The following is a 21,512-nucleotide window of genomic DNA, read 5'->3' as shown; positions in this document are numbered from 1 at the left end:
GGTGAACTTTTCCATCAAAAAATCATCCAAAATGGCCGTGTAATGGTTATTATCCACTGAATATGTCTCACACTAATGAAAACAGTCTGGCAATATAAAACTACAATAGGCTATGGCTGACACGACGAATCTGTTTGCTCTTATGCACAAATATCACGCTGTTCACGACTGACTGACTGTGGATGAGATTCTCTTGTATTTATATGAAAATAACGAAGCATCGAGAACCTTTGAAATGTATTTGGAAGGCACTAGACAGTGCACTCGAATGAACTACTGCTTCAGCCATCTACCTGCGATGTTAGTACTGCTTGGTGGTGATAGATGGTTGAAAAAGCACGTCTATTTAATATTTATTTTTACAGGATTTTACGTGAAGTATCAAATGCACAGCATTCCTTGTGAATCTGGAACGCATCTTGCAATTCTAAATACCACAATATAGCTTAGTGGCCCACGGGTTTCAATGAAATTATTTTTTATCACATTTTAACATTAAAATGCGATTAAAATTAATCGCATTTTAATGTTAAGTAGTTATTTTTTTGAAATGGCCACCGGGCCATGGCAAAGAGCTCTGTGCGCCACCTGTGGCACGCAGGCCATGCATTGAAGACCCTTGGTCAATATCTTAACTTCTCTGATTGCATGCCAATCTCAAAGATTTGGAAAGATTGTTATTAACTGTTCATAATATTTTTCACTTTTATTTTAATATTGAATAAGTTATTTAATTTTGCATTACAGAGGTTTATGTTTTGTTTCTTTGAACTCCAATAGGGCACTCTTCTCTTATATCAGCTATGACCCAGATATGAGCAGTAAGTATATGCTATATGACTCATATCTTATGAATCAATGTAGTTAACTGATATTCTCTTCTGCTTGTGATGATGTCCATGTAACACTGGATGAAATATATTGCAGTTTTAATAAATTCTGTTCTCCCATACATGTGTTAACTGGTGTAAATAAATAATACTAAACTATTCCTGCGTTCCCAAAATTTTGCTACAGTGAAAGTCTACTTATTTGCATATTCCATCACTGGTAGAAAAATGTAGCTTTAAATTGATTTTACTGAATAGGAAAGTAGAGTCTAACCTAAGAATTGTTTAGCCATTTTCATGTATTAATCCCACTCATCAGTTATAAACCAAGAGCACACACATTTAGTACTGTAATTGGATTAAGGATCAAATAATTTGGAAACCCTGCTTTAGAGTTCAAACTACTTCAAGTCTCCAATGGCATCTATTATGTAAACACCTTCAACAATATCTATGTCACAGCCAAATGCTAACTCTCTATCTAATCCTAGAAAATTATAATACTACTAAAAAAAAAAAATTCCTACCAACTGCTCCAATGGCACTGATGGCTAATTCCCGAGCATTAACTGATGAAGCAATTGTTAAAAACTTGAGAATATGTTCCATTAAGGAGGGTAAATATGGCAGTAGCTCATCCTCTGGAAAAAAAAAATAAAGTTTATAAATATCAAATATCTATTGAAAACTAACCAATATATTAATATTATCTGTCTATATAATATGCTTGTTTCTTGTTCACAAATAAGTGAATTATATCATCAATGAAAGGGATAATATAGTAAAATTTTCATGGCCTGTTTTGTTTCTTGACAATACAATTGTATGTTAGTGCTTTAATGTCTATCTGAAAGTCGAGTCTATCAAGTAAGAAAGCTATGTGATACTTATACACATCATGATAAAGACAGGATTAAAAAAAATTCATAGTGAATCGTCAGCAGAAGTCCGCAAGACAAGTCTAATGTCATTAAAGTAGAAAATGATTTTAGTCAGAACTTCATTAGTCAATGCACTTGCTGAAATAAGTCCAAGCTCCATAATAAAGCTTTTCAAGTTTCCATGTTCTACTGTACATGCTCTTTGCATCACTGAAGACAATGCATGTTGGTTTGGGTAATCTGGGGCTTGCATATTGCAGTATTATCATGGAAACCCATATTGTGATTTTCAGTTGTGAATGTTTTTGTGCAGATTTGTGTTCCAGTTGATGCCCAGAAAACCACACATTCAACCTGTCGGCTGACAAATTGTGGTTTTTACACATTATCATTTGTAGCACCTCTACAGTCATGTTCGGTGAGCATGGCAGATTGTCCACTGTGTAGTACTTGCAGTTGACTCTCTGCACTTCCATCTCAGTATGGTATCACTGATTTTAACCTCGGATGGTCCAATTTGCCAAACAGATAGACCTGCAACATGGCACACTATCACAATGCCTCTTTCAAACTCTGTCAGTTCCCTTCTCACAGCCATTTCACTTGGACATAGAAGCACTGATCTAGGAATATCATATTCTTCCAATTTATACCAGCTACAAACATGTGACTTGTTACACAGCATGATGCACTTTGCTCATGCGAGGATGAGGGGAATTAACTTCTTTCCGAGCAGTATATATGCACTTCAATATATTATATTTGTATTTAATATACTGAAGTGCATATATACTGAATTCAATTTAATTCAATACCAAAATTAATTCAGTAAATGCAAGAATCAAATTTAATCTAGAAGTAGATGATAACAACATCTTCCTTTCCTGTACTTTTTCATTCTACATCAATCAAATGCAATCTACAATGCTGAGTATATAAAAAACCAACTCACACTGGCAAATACACTGATTCTAATTCACATCACACCTCAGTCAGAAATATGGCGTGGTCAAATCTCTAATCGACAAACCTCGAAATATTTCAACCAATTCTCTTCTAAACAAGAAACTGTCTATTATCAGAGATCTTAAATTCTAATGATTATAATACAAAACTATCGATAAAATAATCAATAATTATGGCCAACTTACCCCCCCCCCCAAGAAAAAGTTTCCAGAATTTACTCTCCACATGTTAAAAGAACTTTCAGAAAGAACAGCAAGACAAGACTTCTTCACTAGACTGATTTACAAGTCTCCATCCAGTATGTAGACCAAATACTTCATTATCTCTTCACAAGACAAATATTCTCCTTTTTCTTATGCTGGAGTTTACAGAATCTTCACTCCTGTGGCTTATATTATTATGGACAGATAGTCATTTGGCACAAATTCATCTTGAATAACATTTAAAATGTATTTCACTTAAGGAATCCAATAAATCCAGTTCACAGCAAGCCATGCTTTATCTATAAAACACACTATTCAGTGGAACAATACCAAATTTCTACACAAAAAGCCGTTTTTTTTTTCTCCCTGGAAAGATTGTATGTACAATGAAAGCTGTTAAGCACTCATTTGTAATCCCAACCTTAATAAAAAAACAACTGCCTTAAACTTTCTCAATTTTGGGAAATTATCCTAATATACCCCCATTCATGTATTTCATCATCATCATTAAATTCCTGCCATGTGTACCCTCAAGGGGTGTACAGGATATGATAGTACTACATGAAAAATTTACATCATTATTAACTTCCTATCTATAATTTTCCTCCAAATCAGTCTGTTACTTATCAAGACTCCAACATTATCAGATCTTATTTCTATCGTCTAAGGCACTTTGTACAGTACCAATCCACCTATATCTTGGTCTTCCTCTGGGTCGTTTTACTGCCAACCTGGCAGAGAACACTTGTTTTGCTAATCTTTCCTCGCCCATTCTATTTAAGTGACCATACCACTTGAGATTAGCTCTACTAACGCATTCCTGGATGCTGACAATGTAAAGTTCTTTCCTAATCTCCTCGTTTTTAACATGATATTGCCATTGATGCCATCTGTTCACACCTCTAATCTTTCTCAGGACTCTCACATCTGCGGTCTCTAGTCTTTGATCAAGTGTTTTACTTCTGACCCAGCTCTCAGATCCATAAGTTAAAACTGGTTTGAACGCTGTCTTGTATACAGCAAATTTAGTGTTCCGACTAATTTCTCTCTTATTCCATATGAATTTATTCAACTGACTTCCTACCATACCAGCTTTGTTGATTCTGTTGTCTATTTCCATATTTAATTTACCATCTTCACTAAAAATTGTGCCTAAATAGCTGAAATGTTTTACTTGTTCCACAAGTTGTCCATTCACAATGCAGTTGATATTTTCAATGATTCTACCTATTTTCATTGTCTTTGTCTTTTTATTGTTGACCTTCATACCATATCTATTACAACAGTTATCCAATTTAGTTAGGGAATCTTGCAGACTTGTAGTGGATTTATTTAGAAGTATAACATTGTCCGCATAAAGCAAAGAGCTGACATTAACATCTACAACTTTGATATCATGTTTAATACCACTTTCCTTCATAATGTGATCCATATAAATAATGAATAACAGAGGGGATAATGTACATCCTTGTCTCACACTAGATTTCACATTAAACCATCTTCCTGTACTTCCTTCAATTCTAACTGCTGACTTACAACTCAAATAAAGACTAAGTATTGCTTGATATAATGCCCCATTGACAACATATAACTGCAGCGTATTGAATAGCTTTTCTCTCTCTCTCTCTCTTGGCAGGTTCTTGGAAAAGGTGCCATATGCCTTTTCCAGATCGACAAAACTTAAATATACATATTTGTTATATTCACATGCTTTCTCAACTATTTGTTGTAAAGTCAAGATCTGATCCTGACAGCCTCTATTTGGCCTGAATCCAGCTTGTTCTTCATGAGCTTTTCTTCCACAATTCTTCTTAACCGTTTCTCAAGTATACTTGCATAAATCTTACCAGGAACACTCAGCAGAGAAATACCTCTGTAATTTTCACATTCAGTTTTATTTCCCTTTTTATATATGGGTACTATGAGAGCTCTACTCCAACCATTGGGAATTCGTCCCTCTGTTCAGACTTTCTGAACTATGCAGTGCAGCCACTGTAAGACTTTTATACCACCATACTTCAGCATTTCTGGACAAATATCATCTATTCCTGCTGCCTTTCCACATTTCAAGTTTTTGATGGCTTTTTCTACTTCAAGTATGGATATGTATTCCTGACTGTAGGCCTGATGAGTGTTTTTTACCACTGTGCTATCACTGCTTGTTTCATTTAGCAATTTTTCGAAGTAATTACTCCATACTTCAGGCAATATCTTTATCTCCCAATTTCATGTCACCTTTATCATCTCTAACTCCTTTTACAGCACTTTTTCCTCCATTTCTAAGCTTCTTCAACAACCTCCAGAATATCTTGCTACCTTCTTGATATTTATTTTCTTTGTTCTTGCCAAAGACCTCCCATGACTTTTGTTTAACCAGCTTTTTTTTACATAATGTTTAGCTTTCTTACATTTGTCTCTGTATTCTCTAAGAGCACCAGCTGACTTACTTGCCAGGAACTTTTGATATGCTTTCTTCTTTTCCTTCACTGCCTCTTTAACTTCCTGTGTCCACCATGGTGTTCTGATTTTTCTATCCTTGCACACAACCTCACCACATGCCTCTCTGGCTGAATCAATCAGTGTTTTCTTCAGGGCTTGCCAATGAATCTCCAAAGTTTGATTCCTGCTCTCAAACTCTTTCATTTTTTCTTGAATAATATTTGTGTATTTTAGTCCACAGTTCACGTCTGAGAGCTGCTCAACTTTTATTCTCTTTAAAACCTTCTTACATGTTATTCTTCTCAATATGAAATTCAATTTTATCCTGCTCAAGACTAAATGGTGATCACTTCCAATTTCAAATCCTCTGTACACTCCAGTTTCCTGCACCAGTGGAAAAACATCACTATCAACAATAACATAGTCAATGAGACTTTTCTTATTCCTTGCCTCTTCTCTCCATGTGAATTTGCGCACATTTTTATGTTGGAACATTGTGTTAGTAATAACCAATCCATGTCCTGAGCAGAAATTCAACAGGTATTTGCCATTATTATTAGCTTTGCTCTTTTCTCCAAATATTTGGAGAAAAGAGCAAAGCTCATAAATTGTAATTAATTAATTAATTTTTTTTATTTATTTCTTAATATCAATTAATGCAGATGGAGTTATTCTTCTGCAGTCACTAGTGCATATAATATCATGCATGTGCTTTCAATTTAATTGTTGCTCTCTCTCTTTTTTGTAGTTATCTTCCTGTAATGTATTGAAAAATGGCTATAAATCATAGCCAAAAATTTTATATAAGTGACTCATGTCATTAATTAGTATTATAATTGAAAATAACTACATCTTGAATAATGGAGAACATATTAACACATAAAACACTTCAGAAACTGTACCTAATTTTTTAATTTTTATTTTATTTATTTATTTAGGCACAATTTTTAGTGAAGATGGCAAATTAAATATGGAAATAGTGAATAGAATTAGCAGGGCTGGTATTTTAGTAAGTCAACTGAATGAATTTATAAGTAATAAGTAAGAAATTATTGAAAATTCTAAACTACTTGTATACAAAATAGCATTTAACCAATTTTAACTTATGGATGTGAGAGTTGGGTTGAGAAATAAAACACCTGATTAAAAACTTTTACAGATATGAAAGTTCTGAGAAAGATTAGGAGAGTAAAGAGATAGCATCAATAGCACAATCATTAAAACGAGGATACTAGGAAGGAACTTGATATTGTCAGGAGGCAAGATCGTGTGAGTAGAGCTGATCTCAGGTGATATAGTCACTTAAACAGAATGGGAAAGGAAAGATTAGCAAAAAAAAAAAAAAGAAAGGTATTTGTTGTTAGCATGGCAGGAAAAAGACTCTGAGGAAGACCAAGATCTATGTCAATTAATATAGTAAGAAGTGCTTTAGAAAAGTGAAATATAAGATCTGATAACATAGGATTACTGAGAAATAACACATTAATTGAGGAAAAATTGTCAATAGGATGTTACTAATGATGTAAGCTTTTCATGTAGAACTATTATAATATCCTGTACACTGCCTGAAACTGCATACAGGAATTTGATTATGGTTTTCCTGAAAATGTGCTTAGGTGGTAAAAAAATTTATCCTTAAGTGGCTTGTAACAAACTTCAGCTTCAATCACAGTCTACACTGAAGCTCCTAATACTTGCAAAACTATTATTAACATAGCAGTGAGATTTTGAAAGGATTAAATGGTATAGAAAATATGTTGCCTGTACTAATGGCAGTTGTGCCTTTTGGTCTCTCACAAAAGCTATTAGGTGCAAATTTTTCCACCTATGCTCCCACTCTCCTGTCACTAAGATAGCAGTATTACAACATCTAAAGATAGACCTCCTTGGATCATTCTTCTCATCCAACTCATGCACATATCATTAAGGGAAAATTGTCTCCTTTACCTGGCATACTACACCACCAGAAATGCATCAAAAGAATCTTGAATAACCTGGATACCAAACAGGGTTCTGGCCATTAGAATATTCCACTAACTGCATTTAACAGATGTGCTCCTGAATTAACACCAGTATCCAGATCCAGTATAGTATATTAGTCCACATGCCAATCCAAAAAAGTGATGCATTTATTCTCAAACTACTGACCTATGGTTCTAATCTCAGTGTTGTCTATAGCAATGGGAAAAGATCATCAACAGTCAACCTCAATGATATCTGGAGAACTGTCAACTAATCAGTTACCACCAATACAGATTCTGGCAATCAAGTTCCACTGCAGATCCCCTTGCCTACATCACCTCTGGACATGTGCTATGAAAAGATTTGGAGAAACCAGAGCATCTGATAAAAGGTTTATCAGATGCATTGAAGGCTGCTGAACAAACTGTCATCTGATGGTCTGTCCCCTCTCCTTCTTTGTGCTTGGTTTGACAGTTTTTTCATGGGTTGTGTGCTGCATATAATGGTGGAGACCCTTCTCTCTCCAAATTTCTGGTTAATGTAAGTGTTTCTTGAAGCTGTGTTATTTCACTCATTTTCTTTCTGATATACAAACAATCTTGTTTCAGAGACCTCAAATCTCCTCTATAAGTTTTGCTGATCATAGCAGTCTTGACTTATCCTAGTTATCTTTCAATGGGGCATAATGATCTGGTTACATTGAATGCATCCAAAACAAGTCCACCCCCCTGAAAAAAGACCAGTTTTTCATCCCTTGCAATCAATTTCAACTTAACCATCAGGGCCAAACAGTCCCAAAAAAGCTGACTTGGAATTTCTTAGCATTATCACATCACATACAAGCATCGTTGGCTACCAATGGTTTCCTATTTTTGCTCAAGACTTTACTTTTAATCTGCCCAGCTACTTACCCTGTATAAATTCCAAATCCAAAACCTATCTAAAAATTACAGATGCTGTTCAGGAGAGGGTGGTTTGGTTGATTGATACTATCTCTCTCTCTCTCAAAGACTATCTTCAGTCACTTTTTCTTAAACAGAAGTTTCCATGTTGTCTCTTGTACAGAGATTTCCATGAATGCTATTTACAGCAGAGCTCGCATCTATATGCCACCCACACAATCTAAAGTAACATGAACAACAGCCGTCCAACATCCTTTTACAGTTATACTGTTAACTCACAGAACCTACTACTTCCTATTATCTTTCATTTCATTTCATCAACCTCAATTCTGAAAAATTAGCCTCCCAATGAAGTATTTCCAAAGGACTACAACTCTTCAAAAAGAAAATATCAGCAGATTACTTTGTTCAATCCCAGCACACACACAGCATTTCTTTGCTATAGTCCTTATGGTCTCTTATGTGTGAAAGTGAGATGAAAAAAGGACACCATGGATTTGTGCACTTAGCAGGACCAGGATCTACTAGAGGACATAACGATATAAAGGAGAGATAATGATATATATATATATATATATATATGACATTCATATTTGTTGTTAAGGCTAAAAATACGTTCTATAATTTGTTACCTTTGGAAATTGGCTATAAAATAGTATATTTATATTGATTTTTATGGCTATTTTGCCTGTTTATCTTTAGGAGTACTCCTTAGAAAAAATAGGCAAATAGCCATAAAAATTAATATTAATTTAGAGGAGTAATATGGAAAATTTTCCAGAAATAATATCTATAGTGTATTTATATGACTTGAAGAAATAATTGTTATGACAAAATAATAAGTAATAATGAATATGCAATTTAACTCTGTGTTGAACATCTCAGTATTGTCATGTTCATAAAATCTAAATCTATAAAAATACTGATTTTAAAAATTAAAAAGAATGCGAGAAAATGAACCATGCAAAACTTATTTTTCGAGGAATTTTGCATTTAGGAAACAATTTATGAGCTATTTATACTCACCTAAATTTTCACAGAATGTTTCTAAAGCATAAAATGTTTTTGTTAAACTTGGTGGATCTTTTCCTCCATGTTCTAGTTGAAGACAAGTTTGTGATAAATATTCAAAGAGAACAGGCAGTAGCTCTGGTGCAAACTTGCTGATGTCTGGCTACAAATGCAAAAAAGAAAATGTCATAAAGGAACAGTATCATGGCAAAAATATTTTTTAATAAAGATATTTTTAAAGAAGAAAGCCATATGTGAAGATATTAATTAATGATATAGAAACAATGTTTACAAATCAGCAAACACACCAATACCTCACAAATATTTTTTTGCATTTCTACAGAATATTATTGTTTTTACCTGCAAAAATTCAGCAAACTGTCCCAGAGCAAAAAGGGCAGCATTTTTAACTATTGGATTAATATCAGTGATTCCGGTACAAATTACTTGCAGGAAAGATTTTAAATACCTGGAAAAAAAAAATATATACATTACAATATATATATATATATATATATATATATTATATGAACAACAAAGAAATGATATTCCTGAACAGACTGATTTAGAAGGACCATCCATTTTACTCTGTGAAGTTGAAAATGCCGTCAGAAAACTAAAACCACATAAAGCTGCAGGAATATCTTGGCAGAATGGTTGAGGGCTCTCGATGAAAGAGGACTAAAATTTCTAACAAAATTATGCAATAAAATATACGAGACTGGATTTCTATCCAAAGATATTAATCACTCAATTTTTGTTCCAATTCCCCAAAAAAACAGAAGCTACAAGATGTGAAGAGTTCAGGACAATCAGCCTCATCAGTCAAGTATCAAAAGTCCTATACGTTATTCTTGAAAGAAATAAAAGAAAAATAAACATAGAAATAAATGATAGACAAAATGGCTTCAAGGAAAATGTAGGTACAAGAGAAGGCATTTTTAACGTCAGAACCATCATAGAAAGATATCTAGAAAAACACAAAAATGTGTACCTCTGCTTCAAAGATTACAAAAAGGCATTCGACAATGTCCAACATGAACAATTGAAATCCTTTCAAAAATAGGCATGGATGGAAAAGACATTAGGCTATTAACTAATCTTTACTGGGAACAGACTACATCTTTGAGAATAAATAGAGACCTCAGAAGAATTCCCAGTTCAGAAAGGTGTGAGACAAGGCTGTGTCTTTTCTCTGATTCTCTTTAACCTATACACAGAAGAAATATTTAATAAAATTAGTAACCTCAAAGGAATCACTGTAGGGGGAAATATTAATAACCTAAGATATGCAGATGACACGGTTCTTCTAGCTGAAAACAAATGTGACTTCAAAACTCTTATAGATGAAATCCTCAAGTATAGCGAACAGTATGGCCTCAGTTTCAACTTTAAAAAGTTTTTTAAAGAACTTCAAACAACTTTAAAAAGACAAAAATCATGATAATTTCAAGAGAAAAGATAATACCAAAAATATGCATCGATATAAAAGGAAATAAATTAGAACAGGTGCAAAAATATACATATACCTCGGACACTTGATCACAGAGAATGGCAGGACAGAAGATGAAATTAGAAAAAGGATCAAAATCGCAAGGTCAACTTTCGACAGCATGAAAAATCTACTAACATCTAGAGAATTAAATCTGAAAACAAGACTAAGAATCTCCAAATGCTACATATGGTCTACATTATTATATGGAAACAAATGTGACCAATCTGAGTGTGAAAAAACTGGAGGTCTTTGAAATGTAGATGCTGCGAAGAATTATGAGAATATCATGGAAAGAAAAAAAGACAAATGAAGAGGTACTAGAGATGGCAGACGTCAACAGAAGCCTGATGAAAGAAATTAAAAAGAGAAAACTCAGATCTTTCGGACATATTCTGAGACATAACTGCTTACAAAGGACACTTCTCGAAGGAACTGTTGAGGGAAAGAGAAAGAGAGGAAGACAAAGACTGAAGTGGATGAAAAATATAGAAGACTGGACCTATCTCTCATATGAGGAATGCAGCAGAGAGCGCAGAATAGGACATGGTGGAGACACATGGTAGTCAATCTCCTGGAGGGAAAAGACACCTGATAGAGATATATATTGGTAAATTAATGCATTTACTAATAGACCAGAAATAGATTAAATGCATTTCGTAATGCTCCATAAAGCAAATTTGGAAGAATTAAAACTGTAACATAAAGAGATGTCCACCATTACAACTTAATTTTTTCAGCAAAAAGATTATTAAAAAGACTATCGTCTAAGGCACTTTGTACCGTATCAATCCACCTATATCTTGGTCTTCCTCTGGGTCTTCAACCACCTGTGATATCTCTCAGCAAAAAGCATTATTTCTTTATGTTTAACCCTCTCATGCATGATTTTTATATTCATTTATAAAAAATTATAATAGCATGATACAGTACCATTTAATCTTACAGTATTACCATGAATTCTTTAATTTTGCTAAATTTATGTCCTGTATATGTAAAAAATAATGTCCTCATCTGAGGACATCATGCACTAACGGCACACAGACTACAGACATATTTCTATGGACATGACTTAGACTAAGGAATTTATTTTCATTGAAAGACATTACAAGTATGACAAAACAGATTATAAACAATTTATATTTTGCTGAAACACTGTATGAATGATCAAAATTTGGATTACTTAGTACATAGAAAAAAGTAGAACAATTAGAATTTGCAGTAGAGCAATGTAAATCAAGAACAGTCTTATTCTCTTTGCCTCCTTTTGTAAAGACTGAAAACATTCCGGATAGGTTGGAACCTCACATCTAACACAGATGCATCTTGTTTTACTCTTGCAGTGTACATTTCTGTAACGATTAGCATTAGCACTTGTTGTCTTCTTTGGGAAGTGTTCACTGAAGTCAAAACGTCTCATGTGGCACAGAGTGAGTTTTGCGTTTCTTTAGTGATGGTGGTGTCTGACTTGAAGGGCGTCCTTGTTTCTTTGTACCTAGCTGAGCTAAACCTTGATATATCAAAGCAGTTGCCACTCTTGATTTGAATTGTAACAAATCCGATTTTTCTTTTTCTTCCCATTTTCAAATGATCCATGCATTACAAACTAGTATGTTCAACATATGATAAAAAATTCTCATATACTATTGTTTGTTCCTGGTATCATTTTGATAAAAAGTCACAAGAGAGTCCATAAGGTCCACTTCACCCATATGTTTGATATAAAGAGCTATGCTGCGAGGTAGTGGAATTTCAACATACTTTTTTTCCTATCCGGCTGAATCTCTGACATACACTGACAAGCTCCTTTCCTAAGTAGCTAGATACCACATGTACTATTGGGTTATCAACCCATCTAGTGACAGTAATGCCATCAGAGGATGTGGTAACTGACATATTTCCTCATCCCATCTTCTACAAATCCTTTTCATTTTTCAGTTTCTTGTCAGCACCTTGAAGTTGATTTCTTTTGCATGTACCCACATAATAAATATCATCTTCCTTTAGTTTCTTAATTAGGGGGATGCTCGTGAAGAAGTTGTCTGCATATACCTTGAAGTTCTTACCAGTAAGATCATGACAAAGCCTAAGTACTACATTTTCACTTACACTGAACGAGTCTGAATTTTGTCTTCCAGGATCTGCACCTACATAAAGATCAAAACAATATACATAGCCTGAAATGCCTGCCCTCACCCACATTTTGAAACCCCATTTTTTTGGTTTCTTAGGTAAGTATTGTTGGAGTTGTGAATGTCCCATGAAAGGAATCATCATCTCATCTACACTCTGAATGGAATGTTTTGTGAAACTTTTGCAGCACTGGTCTTATACATACCAGTGTCCTTGGTAAATGTTGCGGTCGAGTTTAGCTAGTCTAGAAAACGTGTTTTTAAAGTTAAATATAGTGTGGCTTTTTGTCACAAATTGTGCTGCAATTGTGTATCGGTTAGAAACAAGTGTCCTTCAGTGGTATTATTGTTTAGAACTGTGTTGTATATATTGTGTTTTCACTGCCGTTTGTTTCACTATATCAACGTGTAAAGATGGCGTCCAACAAGAAACGTACGTCAGCGGCGCGCAGGACTTCTACTACTACAAGAAAGGCCGGCTCAGCGTTGGATTTTTCGCAATGGATGCGTTGCGGAAACTGCTATATGTATGCACCGAAAAATGTGAAGGATCTGTGGTCGGTCTGGCAAAATGAAAAGAACGAAAATGTCGACGTATGTGAGAAGTGTCGGGATAGGCTGGAGCGTTTAGGAATGGAAGCTGACATCGGGACCGTAGCGGAAGAACTTCGGCGGGAGTTTATGAAAATGAAAAATGACCTTCATCTTCTTCATGAGGAAGTGGAAGTGATCGGTAAGGAGATACTGGAAGTTAAAGCGGAGTTTAATGTGTTAAACAGAGAAATTAGGACTATAGAGATTACTTTAGCTGAAGTAACTAGAACAGGATTACATATGGGTGAGTCTTTGGTGAATGATTCAGTAATAAATAGTATGGGAGTGATTGTGAGTCAATATAATAAAACCACAAGTGGCCTAGAAGAAATGAGATGTAGTGAGAGTGGGGGGGGGTAAGTAATAGAGAGTTGAGTAATGAAGCTGGGAGAGTCATGCTGAATAGTGTAGAGAATGAGTCCATGAGTGTGGACTTGAATGAAGTTAAGAGTAGTAAAATATATGGTGATTCTATGATTAAGGGTATGGAGAGTGGTATGCATGAGGAGTGCTTGGCTGATGGGACAATAGAAAGAGTGGCTTTAGCAATAAAGAGAGGGCATGAAGCAGACAAGATGATAGTTATGGTGGGTACGAATGACCTGAGAGGTAGTATAAATCGGGTAGGAAAAGATTTAAGAACATTATTAGATATTGTGAAGAGGAAAAGTGTCAATGGGAGAATAGTGTGTGTGCTGCCTCGTTTTGACAATTACGAGTTAAGTAGACGAGCAATGATAATGAATGATATGATTGCAAGAATGTGCAGAAAAAGAGGTCTGGAGTTTGTTGATGTTTGGAGTGTGTTTGAAGGAAAAAGGCAGTTGTATGCTAGAGATGGACTGCATCTTAACATGGAAGGACATAAGCGATTGAAGAAGTTATTGTTTTCTGAACAGGTTGAAGTTATTGGGCAGGGAAACTAATATTGAAAAGGTTGAGTGTAAGAGAGAGAAACTTTAGCACTGATTGTGTATTTATTGATCCTTATAGGCTGAATAAATTGCAGAAGAGAGGGGATAAAAATCGGCATAGGACTACGGTAGTTAATGACTTATATATCAGTTCTAAAGCCGGTACAAGATCTAGAGGGAATCTGCAATTTTTGTATACCAATGCTAGAAGCATTCGAAATAAGAGAGAAGAATTTTTGGCATTAGTCAGTGAAATCTCACCAAAAGTTGTAGGCATTAGTGAAACTTGGCTGTCAGCAGAAGATGTGGTCACTGGAATTGAATGTGATGGGTACACTATTTTCAGGGAGGATAGAGAAGATAGAACAGGGGGAGGAGTACTGTTGATGATAGCTGATGTGTTGCAGCCAAAGAAAGTAGTATATCATGATGATAGACATGTGAATAAGAGTTCATTTGAGGCAGTCTGGTGCGAAATAGCGACCAACGCAACCAAATATACAGTTGGATGCTGCTATAGGCCAGGGAGTATGGGGGGAGATATTGAATTCATGCATCAGCAACTTAGTGCAATGAGTGAAGGCTTGGTGATTATTATGGGGGATTTTAATTACGGTGATATCAATTGGAAGGAGGAAATATCACGTAGCAAAAAGGAAATGGAATTCATACATCTTCTACGAGATAATTACTTGAAACAGCACGTAACTGAAGGGACACGTGGTGTGAGAGTGTTGGACCTGGTTATTGGTTCAGAGGTTATATGCATAAGTAAGGTGTCCTCGTTACCTCCAGTTGGTGAAAGCGATCATGTGGTATTGACTTGGGAGGTTGCAAAATCTGTGGATTTTTCTATTAAGAAGGGGTATGTACGGAACTACAGGTTAGGCAATTATAACAAGCTTCGGAGTGAGCTTGCAGCCATCCCATGGCAGAACATATTGCAAGGGAAAGATGTTAGCAGTGCTTGGGATAAAATCAGCGGGTATCTGAGGAAAGCAATATCAGATTGTGTCCCCATGGTTAGGAGGTCAAACAAGGCAGGCATTAGATGGATGAGCAGTAGTATCAAGCTTGAACTGCAAAAAAAGAAAATATTATGGAGAATTTACAAGGAGAAAGGCGATCAGGACACCCATGAGCAGTACAAGGCTCAAGCTAGGAAAGTTACCAGCATAGTAAGAAAAGCTAAATCAGATTATGAGAAGACCTTAGCCAAAGAGATCAAGGGTAATCCCAAAGAGTTCTTCCGCTATGTGGCAAGTAAGAGGAAGAATGACTTCGGAAGGATAACCTTAGTGGGTGCTGATGGTATTGAGGTGACAAAATCAGATGTAATAGTCGAGTTACTGAGTGATCACTTTTCAAAAGTCTATCACCCAAGTGAGGATATCTCTATACCTACAGCAATACCTAATGTGAGAATTGAAGCTAAAGAATCAGAGGTATTAAATATATTGCAAAACTTAAATGCAAACACTGCGGTAGGCTTAGATGGAATATCAGCTCGGGTGTTGCGTGAATGTGCAAATGAATTGTCAACCCCTCTCACCTGGATATTTAACTTAAGTTTGAACTCTGGTATGGTCCCTAGGGAGTGGAAGTTAGGCAAAGTGGTTCCTTTGCATAAGGGTGGCTCTAAAACTGCGGTATTGAATTACAGACCAATCACCATCTCAGGAGTAGTGGTAAAAGTATTGGAAAAGTTGGTTAAAGACAAAATTCAAGAATGGGTGGATCAGGATATGATACTCTATAGAGGCCAACATGGTTTTGTTAAAGGTAGATCCTGCCTTAGCAATCTATTAACTATTCATAATAGAATAACATCTGAGTTGGACAAAGGAACTGGCTACACAGTGGTACTTCTGGATTTTGCTAAGGCTTTTGACAGGATACCCCATAGAACACTGTTACGCAAATTGGAGCAGATGGGAATGGATATTAAATTGGTGATATGGATAGGAGAATGGCTCAGGGAGAGATACCATAAGGTGGTGTATGGAGGAGCCGAGTCCAGAATGAGGCAGGTGACCAGTGGTGTGCCTCAGGGCTCTGTGCTTGGGCCAATGTTGTTTAATTTGTATATAAATGATATAGGAAACGGCTTAAAGGGAGATATTCAGTTGTTTGCTGATGATGCAAAGTTGTGTAGTGCAATAAAAAATCAAGCTGATGTTGAAAGTTTGCAGGAGGATTTAAATAAGCTGGTAAAATGGGCAAAAGAAAATGGATGTCAGTTCAATGTGGAAAAGTGTAAAGTCATGCATTTTGGGATTAAAAGATTACCAGCTGTGTACTACATCGATGGAAAGGTACTCCAAGAGATTGATGAGGCTAGGGACTTAGGGGTATTGGTTGATAGGGAGATGAAGTTCAGAGGACACATTGCTAAGGTGTCCAAGATTGCACATAGGATTACTTGGTTGTTGAGGAACACACTGACATCCAGAGATAAAGAGGTTATTATTCCCCTTTATAAAGCATTGATACTTCCACATTTGGATTACTGTGCTCAGGTCTGGTCACCTGGATTCCTTGGAGATGAGGAGGCTGTGGAGAGGGTTCAGAGAAGAGTGACCAAGTTGGTGAGTGATATAAAAAATGCTCCCTACATTGATAGATTGAGAGCTTGTGGATTGCAGAGATTGGTTGATAGGCGAAGAAGAGGGGATATGATAGAAACATTCAAATTACTAAAAGGTTTTTATAGGATTGATGCAGGGGAAATGTTTCAGCTGTGTGAAAGTGATGGAAGAACAAGAGGTCATCTCTGGAAATTAAAGAAGAGTGTGGTTAACAAAGGTGTCAGAACAAGGTTTTTTGCCTGGAGGGTGGTGAATGAGTGGAATTCATTGCCTGACTTAGTTGTGAGCTCTTCGTCTGTAAATGAATTCAAGAAGAGATATGACAGATATTGTTTTGCTAGTTTGGGTCTCCCGCGATGAGTCTACTGACTCCATGGAGATACCCGTAATAATAATAATAATAATAATAACATTGCTTAGTCTTTATTGTTGGTAGGTATTGTGTCTGAATCAACAAAATGCAAATATCGCTTTATGTCCTTCCATCTGTTCACTGACATGGCATCAGCTATAACATCCATACACAGTTCATGTGCAGAAGACCAATACTGCTTTACATGTGGGTATTTTATGTATGTCATGACAAGTACAATTCCAAGGTAAATTTTGAGTTCAGTCACAGTAAGTGCTAAATTATCTTTGCCTTTATGGCATGCATACAGATTAGTTTGTTTCGCAATTTCATCCATCAATTCTTCTGGAAACAGCTGTGAAAAATAATCTACAGGGCTCTCTCCATGAATATTTACTTGGTGTTTTCCTCTAAACTGTGGTTCAGTACCAGCAAAAGGATTATCTTTCTCACTTGTTGAATTGGATTTTTACAGTATTCATGTGAACACAGATTGATAAGAAAATAACTGAACATCACTGTCTTCATTTGAACTGTCACTCTCTGTAGGATCATTTTGTGGCTTCTGGTATGTAGGATCATCATCAGAATCACTCAGCTCCAAACTATCTTCAGATTCCTCCAACAGTTTTTCAATCTCCTCTTCAGTAAGGCTCTTGTGGTATAGGCCTTTCTTATGCCTGATGGACCTGGCTTTTGGTTATCCATCTGTAAAAGAGATGATAATGCCAATTGCAAACATAAATTTATGTTTGCAAAAATAAAATAAATAAAATTATAAAAATATTGTACAAGAAATTTCTAACCTCAAACCATTTGCCACATAGATTACCTTACAAACATATTGTCCTCATGTGAGGACAGGTTGTTTTCAAGTTTGTTTTATGAATACGGTAATAAACACGAACAAATTAAATATTCACACTTCATCTACAAGGTATATAAAACCATACTAACCTTTCCAGAAGACTCATAAAATCACCAAATTCAAATCAATTAAAACAGCAGCTTTTCATTTCCTCCATGATACCACCACACACTGTAGAGAGATTGGTATTCCAGTAACTCTTTTGAAACTCCTGCCATCTGGTGTGGTTTCTAAGAACACTTTGATCTCCCCAGATGAGGACTACATGCATACAGTAGCACTAAATTATGAATGAATAATTATTATGAGGGAAAATATATGTGTCCTCATATGAGGTCCTTATGCATGAGAGGGTTAATTACACTGAATAGATGACTTTCCATGGGATGTATAATTTAATAAGCCTGCTACTGAGAACTTTAGTGCACAATTAAATAAATGAACCTTTAAATAAAAAAATTAATTGTACTGTGAAAGGACGGGCTTTGTAATCTTCATGCTTCTCATCACTCTGAGAAGAAAGGCATCCAATGCAATATAAACAGCAGTGGAGACTTTCCTGCTCCACAAACATTCAATCTGAGACATTGAGACATGAAGTGAATACATAAGTAAAGACAGTGCAAGGTATACCTCCAAACAGTATCTTCAGTTAATATGAAATCTTTATATTGATTTCATTAGTTAGTATCTTTAGTTATTTAGCCTACTGATTTTTTTGAATAAGTAAAAACTTATTCAAAAAATCACTAGGCTAAAATGCATAGTTAAATAACTATACCTAAATTAATTTAACAACACAGCATATGTAACTTTGATATCCAAGCAACATAATCTTAAATGTAAAAGCAGCATTATTTTTCTGTATGAGCTATAAGCAATAATGCAAAAATTCAAACCACTTTAATTTTTTTAATATATATATATATATATTAACTGAAAACACAAGAGGTCATAAAACCTATAACACAATAGTGCCATGTGTGCCAAAGTGGTTAAGGAGAAAGAGGGAATCTGGAATCTATTAACTAGTTTCTTGAAAAGCTTGGGATTGTATTCCTTGTGGGAAAATATGGGAAAGTCTGCTCCAAAAAACAGAAGGAGATGGAATGAAGAAAGAAGATGAAAGTTAATTTGATATCTGATATCTTAGAGTTGAACTGTGTATGGATGATGAAAGTCTATGCTTGTATTCTTACAAATATAGAGGAATGGTAGGAACAATTCAGTGGAGCAGTGCTCATGAAAGTATCTATAAAAAAAAGGGATCATACTGAAACAGAACATCTGAGAGAGAGAGACGGGGGGGGGGGGAGAATTATTAAGAAGACCACCCTCTTTTGGAGAGGTTCTGGATGCCTCACTCTGAATGTGAGAACAATATTAAAAGGCCAGGCAGATTTGGGATTTATGAAGTGTTAGAAGTTGAACATTAATTATAAATAGTACCCTAGGTAATTCAGGATCCTGAATCTAATATAACAATTGTCATGTTAAATTAGGACATCATTTTTACTGTAACAAAACTATCTATATGAAAGAATGTTTCTCTGATGTTGTCTTAAATAAAATAAATATAGCTTTGATGTAATTAATTAATTTCATTTATTTATTGTAATTTTATTTTATTTTCACTAGAGATCAGGCCAGTAGAATAACCGTTAATCAAATCATTGTCTCTTCAGCATACTATGTGAAATGTAATTTAGCTTGCGTTTGTATATATGTGCATACTCCAGATGATGACCTTAATATACAGGTCGAAATGTCAGGAAATTAAAAGAATTATTTATAGCATGGTTGTAAAGTTTATAATTTATGTAAAATGAATGCTGATCACCATGTAACATTAAAGGAAAGGATAAACCTTTAACAGTCATACAGGGTCTAATACAAGATGTGCCTTGTGAGCTTCTGTTAGACACAGGAGCACATATTTCTGTCATATCCTGGTAGCGATAATTCTGAATTATCCAAGTAGGATAATTCATTCTAATAACATCATCAGGAATCAGGTTCTTAATTTCACTAAACTTTGACCAAGATATGACATAGTTGTTCCTCACAGTATCGTGTCCACTGATATCTTTCCAAGCAGTGTATATAAGTATATTTTGAAAAGCTGTATATTTCTCTTGACACCTTGTCACATGCCTTTTCCAAATTGGCAAATTTAAATACAGACCTTCTGAATTATGCAGTGCAGCCACTGTACATCTTCAATACCTCCATATTTGGACATTTTTTGGAGAATATTATGTGAATATTTGAGCCATCCTGAACATCTTTTTCTTCAGTTATGTTACCTTTGCTATTTCTGATTCCTTATTCAATATTATTAACTCCATTTCTAAGATTTTTTATTTTTTTTTAAATCAGCCAACTACACATTTCTGTGATGTTTATCTTGTATATTCTTACCTGGTTATTGCAATCCTTATTTGAAAAATGGTCAGAAAAAGGACACATAAAATATGCAGATTTTTAAGAATCATTTTCACAAATATTTTGTGAAAAATTCATTATTTCTACAAATAAAAAATAATTCTAAGTAAATATTACATATTTACCGTAGATATTTACTGAAAATATATGGATTACATATTTCAGTGAATATTTTACAGCAGGATGGATGGTAGTACACCCAAACACAAAGTAAAATATTAGTTATTTTCATAGATTTATTTATTATTTTTAAAAGCTGCTTACTTGGTTCTAATATTGCTTGAACACCCTTCTGCAATAACAGCAAGAGCTAAGTAAGCTGCTTTTTTCTGATGAGGGTTATTGCTCTCTAAGGCAGGTTCTACATGTCGCATCTAGACAAAATAAGATAACTAATAACTAAACAACAAAAAGTTGTATTTACACAAAACCAAACAAGCACCATCTTAATAACTTTTACTTTCAGTAACATTAATGAGCTTTGTAACAAACATGTTTCAACATAAATATCTGCATTATAGCTGAGTGCAAAGATGTACTGATGACCTCTGAATTGTAAATTTTGAATGCCATAATTAGCTGCTCAAAATAAATCTAACAGTATGTTATGCTAACAAATCCATGAGTACAACACTTTACATGGAGGCTGTTTTAGATAATGCTATGATATTTTCAGGTGCATCCTCATGTTGTTCTTATTACTTTAACTCATTTGATCCCAAGAATTTTTTTTTTTTAAAGGGAATTTTTTTCATATTATTTAGTTGAAAATGTGTCAAAATGCTACACTATACTGACAGTTAAAAAAAAAGACCCATAATTAAAAAAAAAAAAAAAATGTGTACTCGTATGAGTACAATGGGCAGATCAGGTATCAAAATTAACAAACTGCTTAGCAGAGTGATGCCCAAAATACTTGATCATGGCTTCATC

The 21,512-nt window shown here is 34.9% G+C and overlaps 1 protein-coding gene across 1 annotated transcript in view; it reads right to left on the bottom strand.

Moving 5' to 3' along the window:
• LOC150103443 (importin-4-like) overlaps window positions 1–21,512 on the bottom strand; it is a 321,740-nt gene that overhangs the window by 148,914 nt on the left and 151,314 nt on the right. Inside the window, exons 13-16 of the mRNA XM_090397560.1 lie at window positions 20,844–20,953; window positions 9,555–9,663; window positions 9,210–9,357; window positions 1,358–1,471 (exon numbers count right to left, since the gene is read on the bottom strand). Of these exons, the coding sequence (XP_090253686.1) occupies window positions 1,358–1,471; window positions 9,210–9,357; window positions 9,555–9,663; window positions 20,844–20,953 (481 nt within the window). The remainder of the gene's footprint in view (window positions 1–1,357; window positions 1,472–9,209; window positions 9,358–9,554; window positions 9,664–20,843; window positions 20,954–21,512) is intronic.

The sequence above is a fragment of the Typopeltis vanoorti genome, chromosome 9 (assembly GCF_054136105.1).
Source record: "Typopeltis vanoorti isolate ZY-2024b chromosome 9, IOZ_Tvanoo_1.0, whole genome shotgun sequence".
Lineage (NCBI taxonomy): Eukaryota > Metazoa > Arthropoda > Arachnida > Uropygi > Thelyphonidae > Typopeltis > Typopeltis vanoorti.
This window is presented reverse-complemented; position numbering and strand designations above follow the sequence as displayed.